The following is a 16,450-nucleotide window of genomic DNA, read 5'->3' as shown; positions in this document are numbered from 1 at the left end:
TAGGGAAAGTCCTAATAAAACCAAGTACTGTGGAGCCAGGCTGGAGAAGCAGCCCATGTCTGGGGAGCTTTCAAAGAACAGAAGAGACGTGAGACATGGGCAGAACTGCTGAAACCAAAGAATTGCCAAGCCCAGGTCTGGTGTTTGCCCAAAGATGCCACGGAGCATGAAGGAAGGGCAGCCTTGAAGAAATAGTTCTGTCATCCATAAATGTATTCACATCTTTGAAAATCAATTTACATTTGTGTTTTTTACCACACTTAGGCATATTTTTTTTTAAAAATTACTTGTAATTTATACTGATCTGTTTCCAACAAGGAATCGAGATAATGCTTTTGTTACCATATGAAGCAACACTCCATGCTTTTGTTACCATATGAAGCAAAAAGGGACATGGCTTAGCAGAAGTGTTCTCCTTTACAAATCCAGCTGGGACTAGGACTATGACTAGTTGGTTAAAAGAAGAAACATTTCTTTCAGGAGTCAATTTGGTTGGGTTTGCCCATATGAGGCGGCACTTAGACCTGGTGGCTCCGGCAGACGATTTGAAAACTTTGCTGGATACCAGAATCACCCAGACAGCTTGTTAAAATTAATGTTGCTGGGGCCTACCCCTAGTTTCTGATTCAGGAGGCATGGGATAGGGCCAGATAATTTGTATCTCTAACAAGTTCCTAGGCCATGCTGGTACTGCTGGTGCAGGGACCACACTTTGAGAACCACTGCTCTAGATCCATCCCTTCTTCCATGTAGAGTCGGCAAACGGAAGCACAGAGGGATACGGTGAGCCACTCCATGGTCATGCAGCTGGAATTCACCTCTCCTGCCACAAAGCTGAGTGCTCGGTCCTCATCACCACATTGCTGTACATCACTTGTATAGCATCTTGTAATTTATAAAATGTTTCTACTTCTACCAGTTCATTTTTGTTTTCATCTTCATAACTACTCCATGAGACAGGAAGGGCAGGTATTATTATCTTCATTCTAGAGATGCGGGAACTGAGGCTGAAAGAGGTTCAGTGACTTGCCCCAAGTCAAACAGTAGTAGTTTGTCAAAATAGAGATTCAGATAGGCCCTCTAATTCCAAATCTGACTGTCTGCTCCCTGAAGCTAACTTCATTCATTAGAGGCATTGTTCTAAGCACTTCACACGTATTAACTTACTTAATCCTCATGACAATACTATACACTATATCGGTTCTGTTATTACACTCATTATACAGATGAGGAAACTGAAGGACAAAGAGGTTAAGTAACTTGCCCAATGTTACACGGCAAGTAAGCAGAGAAACCAGAGAAACCAGTGAATCCAGTGAATCCAGCTTCAGAGCTCCCATTCTTATTAAGTCACTATATCATAGAATATAAAATTTGTCTGGTTTAGGACAAGCTAAGACTGACTACCTGCAAAGTAAAGCCTGGCATCCAGATGAGACACTCACTTTGACAGCATACTCCTTGCCATTCTGCAGGCTCACGGCACCTTGAACTTTGGCATAGGCTCCCTCTCCAAGCAGCTCAGAGGTCAGTTTATATGTATCTAGAGGTGAAATGGGTGAGAAGAATAACAAGATGAGTCACCCCTTTGCATAGAAGGAAAGAAGAGCTGTGTCACTTGGCTTCCCCAGTCTGACAGCGCAGGTGCACGAGGACTCCGCAGCGCTCAATGACAAGAAAGTCTAGTGCTCCCAGCCGCCTTGGGACTTGGCTTCGCAACAATCAGGCCACATCGCTGAAGGATCTTGTTCCTCATTTTAGAGATGAGGTCAGTGAAAGAGGTTCAATTCGGCACATGCTTCCCAAGTACCTACTATGTGCCAGACGACATATTAGACTCACAATGGGGACACAGCAAGGAATAAAGTATAGTCCCTGCCCTTTGAGAGTCACGATCCAGTGGGGAAGACAGACACGTACACAAGTGACCACAGAATAAACCAGGCAGTGGTCAGCACTCTATTATCACAGAGGGACAAGACATAGTAAAAAAAGAGCGGAGAAAGGTTAAATCTGTTGAGGGAGTCTGGGGGATCCTCACAGAAGGGATGTGATTTGAATGGACATTATTCATTCATTTACTCATTTGTTGAGCAACTGCTATGTCACCCAGCTCTAGGCACATAGAGCTAGGAACTGGCGATACAAAGGGGAATAAAGCACTGTTTTATTTTATACCACACACAATGGAAGTCGGAGGTTTTTTTTTTTTTGTGGTACGCGGGCCTCTCACCGCCGCGGCCCCTCCCGTTGGGGAGCATAGGCTCTGGACATGCAGGCCCAGCGGCCATGGCCCAAGGGCCCAGCCGCTCCAAGGCATGTGGGATCCTCCCGGACCGGAGCACGAACCCGTGTCCCCTGCATCGGCAGGCGGATTCTCAACCACCGTGCCACCAGGGAAGCCCTAAGTTGGAGGTTTTTGAGACATTTTCGGAAGTCACCGACAGGAAACAGGAGACAGAAGTAAGATGCAAACGGATGCCTTGAGGTTTTTAGGGTGCTGAGTCAGAGCGTTTCTAACACAGCAATAGGCCTGGGTGAAAGTATATTTAGGTGGCCTGCCCAAGGCCCGCTCCTCACAAAGAGCACAAGCTCTCTGACCCCCTTCCAAAGGAAGCCATAGCTCTATCATGGTCTCTGCCGAGGCCTCTCCTCCCTTGGTCTCCATTCTTCAGCTTTTTCCTCTTGAGGCAGCCTAGCATTTAAACCCACAGACTACTGAGCAGAAAATACTTTTAACCATGAAATTAGATTTTATCACTCTTAGTCATGAGAAACCCCATAACTGCACAAGCCATCCCTGAATAACAGGAAATACTCTTGTGTTCATTGAAAGAGAAAGAACTGTTGATTTGGAAACTATTCTAAAAAACCTTGGGACTTTTGTTCATTCCCCAACCCCCTCTGCCATACACACACATCTACTGTTAAAGACAAACAGAGAAAACCTACACTAAGCACACTGTTGGTTCCATCAAGGTTTGGTCTCACAGCTGTTTGTAAGTATTTTAAATGATGTGCTTCTCTTACAATGGACACTTGGGTGTTAGCCTTTGCATGTATCAGGATAGGTTGGTGGCTGGAGGTCCAATATTCCTGACTCATAAAGGGCTTGTTTTTAGGACCACTCTACAAAACAGTCAATTCACTAGTATATCTGCAGTGTCGGAAAGAGGGACTGTAAAGAGAAGCTATTTCAAGTTTCACAATGAAAGAAATAAAATAGATGATGGGGGCTCGGTCACTCCTAGGAGTAGCTACTTATCCTTTCAGTCCTTCGCAGGAGTGTCCAATGAGTCACTTCATCCCATCTGGTGCCCAGTGATAACAGGACCAGTACTGAGCCTGGTGCCTCACACACACTGTTCAAAATGTTTGACAACTCAACATCGTGTCCCCTGAACACAACATGCACTATTAAAACAGAGTCAAACTCATCCAGCACAAGTAGTTGCAATCTCTATAAGCTGAATTCTCTGCTTATAGAAGATTGAAGTTTCTTTCCTTCTTTCTTTCTTTCCTCCTTCCTTCTTCCCTCCCTGCCTCCCTCCCTCCCTTTCTCTCCCTCTTTCTATCTTTCTGCCGCGCCACATGGTTTGCGGGATCTTAGTTCCCCAACCAGGGATTGAACGCTGGCGACGGCAGTGAAACCACAGAGTCCTAACCACTGGACCATAAGGGAATTCCCTAGAAGATTTCAGTTTCATTTGCAGCCATGGCCCTTGATGTTCCCTCTTCCTCTGACATGGCTGTTCTACCTCTCGGCAGCTCCTCCAGGACCAGCTGAGGGAAGGATCACATCTGAAAAGTAGCTGAAGCATACCAGGCGATCTCACTCGACATGCAACTGTGACACATTGGCCTTTCTGTTCCCTGATGAAATGCTCAGATCATTCAGAGGAGGCTTGTGCACCACCCAAGAGCTTTTCCCGTCCCTGCACTCTCTATCACCCCTTTCCGTAAACTCTCTCACCCTTATCTTTCACGCCTATCACACGGAGAACCATGAAGCTGGCTCTAAGATGATGCATCCTATGACCTTTACCCCTGGGCTACCAGGACACTCCTCCCATGCCTGGGAAGCCACCAACCCAGCTCTAAGAGATCAAAGAGAGTGACCAACCTTCAAACTTCCCTGGCAAGGAGTCAGTGGCCCGGGCCTTCCGCTTCTTCTTCTTCCTCTTGTCACTTTCTGCAATGGGAACGGGTTCACTGCTGCCCATCTCTGGGAGAAAAGACGAGACAGAAGGGAAATATCACTGGACTGATCAGGCTATAAGTTCACCCAAAAGGAAAAAAAGGAGGGGGAGACCAAGGAGCTTTCCACTCACGTTTTTAAAATATCTGTGAGGGCTATTTATCTGTTTTGACCCAAGAGGCAAAACTAAAAGCAAAACCATTATAGATCATTAACTGTGGAAAGGAACTCAGACAGATACGCCAGATTAAAAGAGGATAGCAGAAGCCTGCTGCAACCAAGCTCATTAGCACATGGATTTAGATCTGCCCCCAAACTGAACAATGAATCCTTAAGCAGGATCCCACATGTGACATCCTCCTTCAGCCTCAGCACCAGAAAGGCAGGACCCAGGGAGCTTAAGCAGGAAGGGAGGTGGGTTAGGGGGGGCGGGGGGGTGGTGGTCCATGCAAATGAAATCACATGCTGCTCAGTAACATCCCTGTGGATGTGCACAGGGACTCAAAAGGCCCTCATAGAGGCTGCCTCTGTGACGGTACAACAGGGCAGGGGTGGATTTGAGGATGGCCCTAAATTCCTTCATGTCCAAGAGCACAGACTTGAGTGCCTTGGGAGGCCAGCGCATGCTCTCCCTCCTCAGCTCCTTATTTGAGAGGAGGCAGGTAGGGTCCATTCAGAAGCCTGCAGTTGATGGGTCTACACCGGGTTGCTGGATGCAGTCATTTGTTGCAAAAACATTATTATCTCTCTGGCAAGCACCTGGCTCCCCACCTTAAAGGGAGGATTTGTGAGGCAGACATTCAGACATTGGACCGATTGGGCAGGAAAGGGTGGGGACAGAAATAAGAAGCATGAAGACTGAGAGGGGGAAAGAGAAAAGGAGGAATAATGAACCATCAGCCAATCATAGTCCTATTTCTAAGACACTGGAGTAAAGGCCTTCCCATGTTAAAGATAAATTACTTATAGAACATGCCATGCCCTTGATCCAGAGTGGAGCCTTAATACTCTTCGCCTGCAGTTAGAAATAATAAGATTTCTCTGAAGTCTCTGGGTCTAAATACCCACCAGGGTGATTAAACCTTTACATCCTTCTAAAATAGAGGCGGCCGAGCACTGATGGGGCATACAATGTGAGAGACTTTTAGACCAACCTTCAATAAACACAGGGTCTGGGGTGCTGGATTTTTTTTTTCTGAGATTTTGAAATGGAAGCTGGCTCTTTGTCCATTGAGGGGAAAGGCCCACTCTCTTCTCAGAGGACCCCAGCTGAACATGATCAGAAAAATGGCAAGTCTGCTCAGGAAGATTGATTAGAGCCTACGCACGTCTACTGCACACTGTTCTCAGAAGCAAGTACACACAACCATTAGGAGAAAGCACACAGAACAATGGTGCATTTCAATACCACAATCCAGAACCTGGTTAAGCAGCCAAGGGTCTGACAGCTCAATTGAGGTGCATTCTTCCTCCCATTTTTAGGATCTGATGACAGTAGACTTTCATTTACACTTTAGAGAAGATAAACATGTGGAGAATAGGAATCCACAGAGGATCTCCAAGTATTACTCTAGCCAACAGCTTCAAGCACAAGATATACCTGGGGACTGCAACATGCTATGAATTCAAAGAACTGAACTTAAACATCAGCTGCAAAAGATCCACCCTCACCAAGGGAAATTAAAACGAAAAAAGCTGCCCAACATAGTGAGAAATTCTACAGAAATAAAACACAGTGTCCCTTATCTCCAGGACCCCAGGAAAGGGGTACTGGCCATTGGGACAGCAGGCTGAGAAGGAGGGACCACTGTCCCTCTTGCCCTGTCCTTGAGTGCAGTTCAGTGGCACCCCTCCCCACCCCATCTATTTTCTCACCACCACTGCGAGCTGAGTGCAGAGGGGACAGATTTGGGATTCACTTCTCTTCCTCCTTCCCCTGCCCACACTCTGAAGGAGGGCCAAAGTACAAGCAAAACAGCCCAAAGGCAGCAATGGAGAGGAGCAGCAAGACAGCTGGCGGTGTTATAGTTCATGGGGGACGCACAGACATACCTTATGACTAGCTAGAAAACCCCGTTAGCTGCAATTTATACTTGGTTTTCACCACAGCAGGGCTGAGGGAGCCTCTCGTGGAAGAAGCATACCTCTGAGCACTGCCACATACACGATATTAGATTTTATGGCTTCACACGCAAAAAGATCGAGTACCTGGTCTATTCTGCATGGATTTCAATGGAAGAGGGTGCGCCAGAAGGGACAAATGGTTAAGACTTTCCTTGGAAACAGAACTTGTTGAAGGAGAGTTGTTTTTGAAACTAGGAAGAAAAAAAATGTAGGAAGACAGTGAAGTGAAAAAAACATGCTTAACTTCCCTGTTTACAGCGGGGGAGTGGGATGGAGATGTGTCATAATCTTACCAAAGGGCTGAAAGCTCTTCACCTGGAGCCTGTCCATACACTCTATTGGGACCTTAGTTTATTATGCATGCAATCATTTGAGAAAGGCTTCCTCAGGGTGTAAGGCTCCACAATCAAGCTGGCTTACCTCCTTCCCTTGGCCTAAGAACTCCTCTCAGCCATCAAAACGCAGCTCAAAAGTCTCCCCACCTTAAAGTAAGTTAAGGTTTGCACAAACACTTTTGAAATCTATGCAAATAGATGGTGTTACTGCACAGAACTTGAATCTGGTGCTCCATCCTCTGTTCCCAAACACCCTGCTAGCAGCTATACTAGAGCACTGGTTTTATTTGGCTTTGAGCTCTCTCTACCGTTCCTAAAGCCCAGGGCTATCCTTGCCTGTTCATCTCTGCGTCTCCTATAAGTCGTGGTGTGGTGTCAGACATGTATCAGGCAACAGAAAATGTGTACTGAAATGAGAATGATATGAGAGGACGCACATCCTTGGGGTTAGGTGCGGGCCTGTCACCCAGGCCCTCTAAGTAATGAGTGCACACACTGAAAGAAACGTAGGTACACCTTTGCCCTGCAGGCAGCACAGGCTTTACTCAGTCTATGAATTCCCTGATAAACTCCCTCTCAACAAAGCTCTATGACTCAAAACGTCCTTAACTTTCTAGCAAGAAGCCTGGTCTTTGCTATAGGATTGGGCGATGTGTCTGCTATTTCAGAGGAGGGAGTGAGCACTTCCTTCATGTCTGTAGACAGACCTCAGCTGGCATGGAGTCTCCCAGCACTTCACTGCCTCCAGCCCTTGCTTTCTTCTTGGGCCAGGCTTGGCGGTTGGTCCACTACTTGTGTATCCGTGGAGGTAGAGCTGGAGAGGAAGCACACTACTGACAGGGAAGGCTCGTGGGCTTGGCATCAGGAGACCTAAGTGAAAGTCCGGTTCAGATATTACCAGATGTAGCACAAAGACCAAGTTACTTCGCCTCTCATTTACAAGTTAGGTTTAAAAATAATACCTGCCCTTTCCAGCAATGCTGTGAGGACCCAGTGAGCTACTTAATATAAATGCACTTCAAAAAAACATATATGGGGCTTCCCTGGTGGCACAGTGGTTGAGAGTCCGCCTGCCGATGCAGGGGACGTGGATTCGTGCCCCGGTCCGGGAAGACACCATATGACGCGGAGCGGCTAGGCCTGTGAGCCATGGCCGCTGAGCCTGCGCGTCCGGAGCCCGTGCTCCGCAACAGGAGAGGCCACAGCGGTGAGAGGCCCGTGTACCGCCAAAAAAAAACCCCAAAACAAAAAAAACATATATGTATGCATAAGTCTGTATGCACATACAACAGAGTACAAAGATTAGACAGAAATACACAAAATTGTTAAACTACTACAATCTGAAAGAGTGCCTATTATGTGCCAAGCACAGGTATTTTACGTACATTATCTCTAATTCTTACACTAATCTCCAAAGTAAATATTTCACCATATTTCAAGTGAGGAAACTGAGGCTCAGAGGTTAAATTATCTACTAAACACCAAACATCTAGTTAGTGGTTTAACTTGGATTCAAACACAATGCTGCCCTTTCAAGTCCAGGTCACATCTTATCTATAGTAGTTTTCTCTGTGTGATAGGGTGATTTTTATTTTCTTCTTTATATTCTTCAGTATTCTCCAAATTCTATACAATGATGTTTATTACTTTTTTAAAGTGCTATTATTGTTTCAGTCAAGTTTCATTTTTAACAAAATACACAGTAACATTTCTCCAATGCCCACTGGAATTTAGAGTCCAATTGTACAGTTTTACAAATTATACCTAGATTTCTTTATATTGAAATTCAACAGCAGGTAAAGAAAAAACATTTCAGGAATACTGGGGCCCTGAATTTTTATAATCTTGGAAAAACAACAAATGGCATTTTAACTTTTATCTTTATAAATGCTATTTTTTAAAAGGAAAAACTTTGTGAAAAAACCCCCCAAATAACGCATTGAACATCTGCACCTGAGATACACCCTTTTAAATCCTGGTCTTCACACTGTGTGAGCTTTGGCAAGTTGCTTAGCTTCTCTGAGCATTGGTTTCATCATATACAAAATAAGGTCAGAGTAAGGCCTGGCCTCCCTAGATCACAAGGCTTTTGTGAGGATCAAATAAGAAAGGAGAAGTGAAAGCACTGCTGACTTACTCATTCAACAAATACTGTTTTTTATTTGGCACCTACTGATTGTCCAGTGCTAGACAGTGAGAACACAAGAGAAGACACAGTCTCTGCCCTTATGGAATTTAAATCCATTGACATGTAAAATGATTTCAATTCAGTGGGACAAGTGCTATGACAGGGGTACCAGGTGCTGTGGAGAAAAGACAGGTGGCTAACTCACTATAGGTCACTAGTGACCAGTTTGGTCACTAGAAGAAGGGACAGCTAAGCTGACACCTGAAGGATGAGCAGGAACCAGCCAGGGTGGGGGCTGGGGAGAGAGACAGAGGAGGCGCATGAGCTACGGCCTGAAGGAGAGGCAGCATGGCCGGCTAGTGCCACTGCAAATTGTTCAGGCTGGCTGGAGCACAGAGTATGTGGGGAGTGATGACAAGTTCAGCTGAAGGGGTGAGCAGGGGCAGATCATTTGCAGCTTCACCACCATAGTATCATCACCATCATCACTATTATGTGTTTCTATTCCTAGGCATAAGTTTATCTTGTTTTCTCCATTAAAATAAGCGTAGGGATGCATATTCTCCTTTCTTTGTAAAACAGGTATTCATTGGAGGCATAGTAGGTGCTAAAGATACAGATCCAACCACCAACCTGGCTCCTGCACAGGAAGAGGGCCCAGAGGACTCACAGTGCAGATGAGGACCGGCTGAGGGGTCTCACCCGGGGGGACTACGAGAGCCACAGATATTCCTAACATGCCAGTACCGAGCCACTGTTCAGCCCACAAGTTGACCTCAAGGCTCCCCTTCTGAAAGAACTGTGTCATTTCTCCATGAGGTCTTATGAGCCACATCGCCCCCAAAAGGCACCAGATCTGTTCTCCACCTTTTGGTAGAGCTTAGAGAGAACTAACCAGCTCTAACATCTGGTATGTCACACAAAAGACGATCATTCTTCCCCAAAAACATGACTTTGCTGGCTAACTCAGCTTGACAAACTTAGCTCATGCTCGTCTCCCAACCGCCCTAGAGTTCTTTTCAAGATCTATGATTCACTTCCCAACGTGTGACAGCTAGTTCCCTCAGTCGCTAGAGCTTTCTAGAGAAGGAAGAGTGGTGACAGTAAGCTGATGAGGGTAATTATCAATTCATCTGCCTTCTCAGTCATCAGCTGGCTGAGGGCCCCCAAACAAATGGAGAACAGAGAAAACAAAAGGAAACTGAGGAAATGAAAGGAAGGGGGATGGACACTCCTAAGGAAGAGGCCAAGACTAAGAAATCTGAGCAGAGGAGGAGGCAGTGAGGAGGAATGGGGAGACTAGCCCGGGACACTTACTTCTCTGAAGCAGCAGTAATAGTAGTGGTAGTACACACACTTACATGGTGCTTACTCCATGCCAGGCGATGTTCTAAGCATTTTACAAATACCACAGTTCACATATACTGACTTACTTAACCTTCACAACTCTATGAGGTAAGTATAATTATTATCCACTTTTTACAGATGAAGAAACTGGGTGCAAAAAGATTAAGTAAGTTGCCATGATCACATCGCTAGTAAGTGGCAGAGCTGAGATTTAAATCTAAACAGTCTGGCTCAGAATTCAAGCTTTTAACTATTACAGCATACTTAAACATTAATGCTGAAAGGCAGAAGGGGACAGCCAGTCAGAGTTAGCTGGGCACCAACAAGAATGCTTTTATTTAGAAACCTTAGCACGGAGCCTCCCCACTGATGTGCTGTGAGCGAGATATTGATCCTCTCACCAGGCTGTACAATATCATTTTCTCTGTGTGCTACGATGTCCAAAAGGTTGGGTGGCACTGCTCCAGCTTAAACACAAGGGCATTACGACCATATTGTCACTATTATATTAATCTAAAATCTATCAGAAGTTTCCTCTCCTTGCTCTGAGATAGTTTTGTATTTTGTGTTTTGGCCTGTTTTGTAGGATGGGCTACAAGCCAGTCCAACCATATTATTCCATGGCAGTTCTGGTATCAGGAAAAGGCTACTGTATTCTTCTTTTGTCTGACCTATTAGTTGGTTGATTTGGTTTCTGATGGTATCATTACCATGTAGGGGGCAAGGTCAAGGGTACACTCAAACGGAAGCTAGTCAAATTTATCACACGGTGGATGAAAGGAGCCCCCCTGTGAAATCAGCTTGTTCTGATCAAAGGACGGTCTGTTAATGTGATTCCAAGGGGCTAAGGTATTTCACAGGTTTGCTGCAGAGTCCAGTGTGTAGTGGGGCTGGGCAGCATTACGCAGATTGCAGTCTCTCACTCAACTACAGGGAAAGCAGCTTGAGGCCCACTAAGGTGCCAGAGGGGTGGTGATTCACAACAGGCCTCAAACAGGGTGGGGATGGTAAGATTCCCAGGGGCAAAAGGTCTAGCTTCAGGCCCATCTTCTTCCTCGGTTCTGATTCTGGGATCATATGCAGCCTTCAGAGCTGTCACTGCATCACCTGGTAGAAGGAATGAGAACAGGAATGGTGCAGGGGGTAAAGGGAGTGTGTACTTAAGAAATAGCAAGCAGGAAAACAGAACTACCATATGACGTAGCAATTCCACGTCCGGGTATTTTTCTGAAGAAAATGAAAGCACAAACCTGAAAAGATATCTGCTCCCCCATGTCTACAGCAGCGTTATTTACAATAGCAAAGATAAGTAAACAACCTAAGTGTCCACTGATGAATGAGCAGATAAAGAGTGGGAGATAACACACACACATACACATATACATACAATGGAATAGTATTCAGCCATAAAAACGAATGACATCTTGCAGTCTGCAACAATATGGATGGTCCTTGAGGGTATCAGGCTAAGTGAAATAAGTCAGACAGAGAAAGACAAATACTATATGATCCGCAGGATTTCACTTATATGTGAAATCTTAAAAACAAAAACAAAAAACAAGCTTATAGATACAGAGAACAGATTGGTGATTCCTGGACGTGGGAGGTGAAGGGTAGGTGAGATTGGGGGTAAAAGGGGTCAAAAAGGGGCTTCCCTGGTGGCGCGGTGGTTGAGAGTCCGCCTGCCGATGCAGGGGACGCGGGTTCGTGTCCCGGTCCGGGAAGATCCCACATGCTGTGGAGCGGCTGGGCCCGTGAGCCATGGCTGCTGAGCCTGCGCGTCCGGAGCCTGAGCTCCGCGGCGGGAGAGGCCACAACAGTGAGAGGCCCGCATACCGCAAAAAAAAAAAAAAAAAAAAAAAGGGGTCAAAAGGTACAAAATTCCAGTCATAAAATAAATAAGTCATGGGATGAATGTACAGCATGGCAACTACAGTTAATAATACTGTACTGCATATTTGAAAGTTGCTAGGAGAGTAGATCTTAAAAGTTCTCATCACACACAAAAATTCTGTAACTATGTATGGTGAGATGCTAATGAGACTTATTGTGGTGATCATTTCACAAACATCAAATCATTATGTTGCACACTTGAAACTAATATAATGTTGTTATGTCAATTATACCTTAATTTTTTAAAAAAAGAAAGAAAGAAATAGCAAGTAGGAATAAAGGACTGGATTTGTGTAAGCAGGACAGTATAAAAGCTGAAAAAGGCTGAAGTCAGCTCATCCAAGCTTATTAATACGGCCTACAAGGCCCTCCAACATCCAGTGCCTGTCTACTTTCTAGCCTCACTAACCATCAGTCAGTCATTCTTTCAAGGAAAAATGAAAATAGTAGGTAGTTCAGCTTGCAGTTCACAACCTCACAAGTGCTTTTCCTTGAGACAAGCGCTGTGCTTTGGTATGCAGCAGGAGTGCTTTCAAGCATTTCCACTGTGTCACTCAGAACATTAAAAAGATGTGTACTCAAGGGCTGAGATTCAATAAAATTAATAATTTTTACTGCTTCATCAAGGACATACTTAAGTGAAAATGGCATTTATTAAAAACTGTGAGTGCACAGCAATAAGAATACAATGACTGCTAGTGCAGTTCAGCGCCACTGCCTTGATTCGCACTAAGGCATCAGCAGTTTTGCCCACTGTTGCTTTGCAACAACAAATAGCCATCTTGGCACTATTATGAAAGTAGTTTTGACCTTGCAGATACCTGAAAGGTTTTCAAGGATCCCCAGGGTCTGTAGAGCACCCTTGTGAACCACTATTCTAGGCAATGCGGAGGGACTAGGCCCCACTGGAGCTATGCTTTAGGGCCATCAAACCATCTGTGATGGCAGAACAAACTGGAGGCTGGAGGGGGACGAGAGGGCAGAGCGAGGCTGTGGCAACAACCCGGAGGAAGGCAGGGAAGGTGTGTGGCTGAGGTGGGGATAGAAAGGAAGAGGAAGAGGTGAGGGGTGTGAAGGGGAGAGGTAATGAAGCCAGAGAGGCAAAGCTGGTCCTGGTCCTGCCCAATGACTGGAGATGGTGGAGGAGTCCAAGACCACTATCCTCCTTGAAGGGAGGGCACGGAGTCTAAGTTCTCTCTATCCCCACTGCCCTGTATGGAACCAGGCACACAGGGGGACCTCGATATATGTTTATTAACCAAAATCAGGTAACTGTAAGAGCAGTAGTACCATCAAAGAAGGGGAGAATTCAGGAAGGGAAGCTGGCTGGGGATGGGGAGCAGGGGAAGACTGTGCCCCGGGAAAGCTTCAGTTGAAGGAGGGTGACATAGCAGCAAAGTCTGAAAACTCTCAGAACAGGCTAAAGCCATTCTCACCTAGCCCTCATCTGAAACAATCTACAAATGAGGCACTGTTTATAACCCACCAGGCATGATGAGACCTCAGTATAGTGTGTCATACAGAACACTTCAAAATGTCCTCAGATATGTCACAAATTTTTAAACCCTGGAAAGATACATCTCAAGCCATTATTAACAATAGTTACTTTGGGAGAATGAAATTGAGTGGGTACAGAATTTTACTTTTGATACTTCTGTTGTATTTGATTTTGTTTTGTTATGATACAGTCATTTTACCTTTATAATTAAAAGGAAATAAATATGTTTTCCTTACTGCATAGTTTTCCTTATGACCCTCTCTGCCAGTTTATTCTGGTAGAAATGTGCTCCACCCTACTGAGTAACTGTCTTAGCCATGGCAGAAAGCCCAGCTAATCCTAGCTGCCCAACTGAACACTGGAGTATCTGACTCACCCCTTCCTCTGGAAATATCAGACACAGGTCTCCCAACTTTTGGAAAGTTCGCTTCACACCACTTTGCTTTTATGAAAGACCTTCATTAGCATGTACCTGTTTTCAAGACATACTAAGAGGATTTTCATACTTACGAGAAAGGGTGAAAAGTGAAAATAGGGTTCAGCATTTGTCTTCCAGTGAACATTATAGAGGAACCACGCACCATGAGCAGTGAGAGTGGCACTGCCAAGCTCCTTCCCCAGGAACTACACTCAGCATCAAGCTGACAGAGCTTGGAACTGTGTCTGTGAGCATCTCTGCTTGACCTCCGTTCATTTTGTGCATCCGTTAGCAAGACGTGTCCTAAGATAACTGCTTTACATCATTTCTGCTTAAGAAAGGTTTCATGGGAACGCTCTACTTTCAGATAGTGGGGGAACCTGCAATTTCAACCTGATGCAATCTAAAGGTTAAATAAAATGTGCATCCAGTCTTACCTATAGGTCTGCCCAACTTTGTGAAGCAGACCCTCTGTAAACTTGAAATTCCAAATGCAATAATGCTCCTGTCAGGGGGCTGCTGTCTTCCAGCTGCAGGAAGTGTTTCAATGGCCTCTGTACATAGCAGACATTCTTCAGTTTTCCATTGGCCTCTGCTTCATTATATCTGGCATGAAAATCTTCAGAAAGCAGAAACAGAAAGGATGTAAAAATGCTGACTTAAAAAAAAATGACCAGAGAAGATAAAGATCAACTTGTGTTCCCCAAATCTATGTGTTACACCAGTAAGTAAGTAATCACAAGGCAATCACAGACTTCTCCAGTCTTTAAAATTGGAGCATTTAAAATGCTGACACAAAGCATTTGAAGATTTAACAAGGGTCTGGGTAAAAGTTTTCGGATTATGCTTCCACTGTGAGATTCCAGAACCAAAAAGATGTAACTGGACCTGAATGACACATATGGGCACCTCTGTACGCTGAGGAGACTCACACGGAAGGTAAAAGCTGCCACTTTTCTGTTGTCCACTTTTTTAGAGATGAATGAGCTCTGGTTTCATCTCCTAGTGGTTAGGTCCAAGACTCACAGGCAGGAGGCACCAGAGTCAGAAAGGTAAAGTAGATGCTGAAAGCAGCAGGTGGCATGAACAAGAACAAGGTTTTATGCCAAATGCATAACTATTGCTAGTTTTCCATCTGATGACTTCATTTTCTGTATGTCCCCTGCTATTTTTAATCTTATGGCTCTAGTTACCATGTGTCAAAGTTGATTTGTCAACTTCTCTACTCAAAGAATATGTACTTCCCCTTTTCCCAATGGAAAAGCTCTAAAAATGTAGTTTAGATCCGAATTCTAGGCCCTGGAAGCCAGATGTGTTTCACCATTACCTCAAATCACATGTCCCAAACTGTACTTATCCCCAACCCCCATCTACCACCTCTTTCCTCCTTCCTCTTCTTCTCTATCAGATTATATCATTCTGCCAGTCACCCAGCCACAGAACCTTTAAATCATTTCTAATGTTGCTTTCTCCTCCAACCTCATAAACTCTGTATATTCCCATTGGCAGGCTCTCCCTCAGCCCGGTATATAGTTCCTTGCAAACAACACCTATTCATCCTTCCAGGCCTATCATAAATTACTGAAAGTAGTCTGTCCCACAAATTACAGGAATAGTCCCTCTTTTTTCTACTTCATTCTGCATTTAATTGAAACCACATCTAAATACTATTGTAATGCTTAGAGTTGGCTATACTCATACACATGTGGCTCTCCCATGAGGCCATAACCTCCTCAAAGGCAAGGACATGTCTGTTTCATCTTTGTATTTCCAGCACCTAATGTAGTATCTGGCACAAAAAAGGGCTCCAGTAAATATCTGAATGAATTACTTCATCCACAAAATATTTCTTTATTGTTCAAAAGAGAATGTTAGCACGTAGAATTATCCTTCATATTGTGCTTTTTATTCCCAAACAAATCTCTGTGGCCCAAGGAAACTATTTCCAGGGCCCAAAGAAGCTCAGGTTGCGTTCTCTCTCCCTATGGCCACAATGCTTCCAGGGGCAAACTTGAACACCTTGACTTTAACCCTCTGCCTTCAGTCTTGCCACAGGTTTAAACCCCTTGGTCCCTTCTTGTTGCCTATAATAAAGGTCGGCAATTTGTTTTCTGTAAAGGGCCAGACGGTCAGTATCTTATACTTTGTGTGGCACATGGTTTCTGTCACAACTACTCAATTTTGCCTTTGCAGAGCGAAAGCAGCCAGAGATGATACGAAAATGAGTGATTGTGGCTATATTTCAATAAAACTTTATTTATGGATGCTGAAATTTTAATTTCATATGATTTTTGTGTCACAAAATATTAATTTCTCTTGAATTTTTCCCAGCCACTTAAAAATGCAAATGGCTTGCAGTCCAGACAAAAACAGGTGGTGAGCCAGATACGGCCTGTAGGCCACAGTGCGCCAACCCAGCTTATTTCCTTTCCTCACCAACTCCATTCCACTACACACACACACACACACACACACACACACACACACACACACACACACACACACACAC

The 16,450-nt window shown here is 44.7% G+C and overlaps 1 protein-coding gene across 2 annotated transcripts in view; it reads right to left on the bottom strand.

The window, feature by feature from the left end:
• The window catches only part of MKNK1 (MAPK interacting serine/threonine kinase 1), a 32,979-nt gene extending 18,433 nt beyond the window's left edge, over positions 1–14,546 (bottom strand). The window contains exons 1-3 of one of the 2 annotated variants that reach the window (XM_007463941.1): positions 14,379–14,546; positions 4,124–4,225; positions 1,446–1,543 (exon numbers count right to left, since the gene is read on the bottom strand). In XM_007463941.1, coding sequence (XP_007464003.1) covers positions 1,446–1,543; positions 4,124–4,223 — 198 coding nt within the window. In that variant the 5' untranslated portion in view covers positions 4,224–4,225; positions 14,379–14,546. Of the gene's footprint in view, positions 1–1,445; positions 1,544–4,123; positions 4,226–6,406; positions 6,423–14,378 lie in introns of those variants that run through there. The other variant, XM_007463940.1, reaches the window with a different exon arrangement.
• Between the last annotated feature and the right edge of the window lie 1,904 nt (positions 14,547–16,450).

This window comes from Lipotes vexillifer, unplaced genomic scaffold (assembly GCF_000442215.2).
Source record: "Lipotes vexillifer unplaced genomic scaffold, Lipotes_vexillifer_v1.1 scaffold13, whole genome shotgun sequence".
Taxonomy (NCBI): Eukaryota; Metazoa; Chordata; class Mammalia; order Artiodactyla; family Lipotidae; genus Lipotes; species Lipotes vexillifer.
Note: the sequence above shows the minus strand (reverse complement) of the source record. Positions and strands in the feature narration are given on the sequence as shown.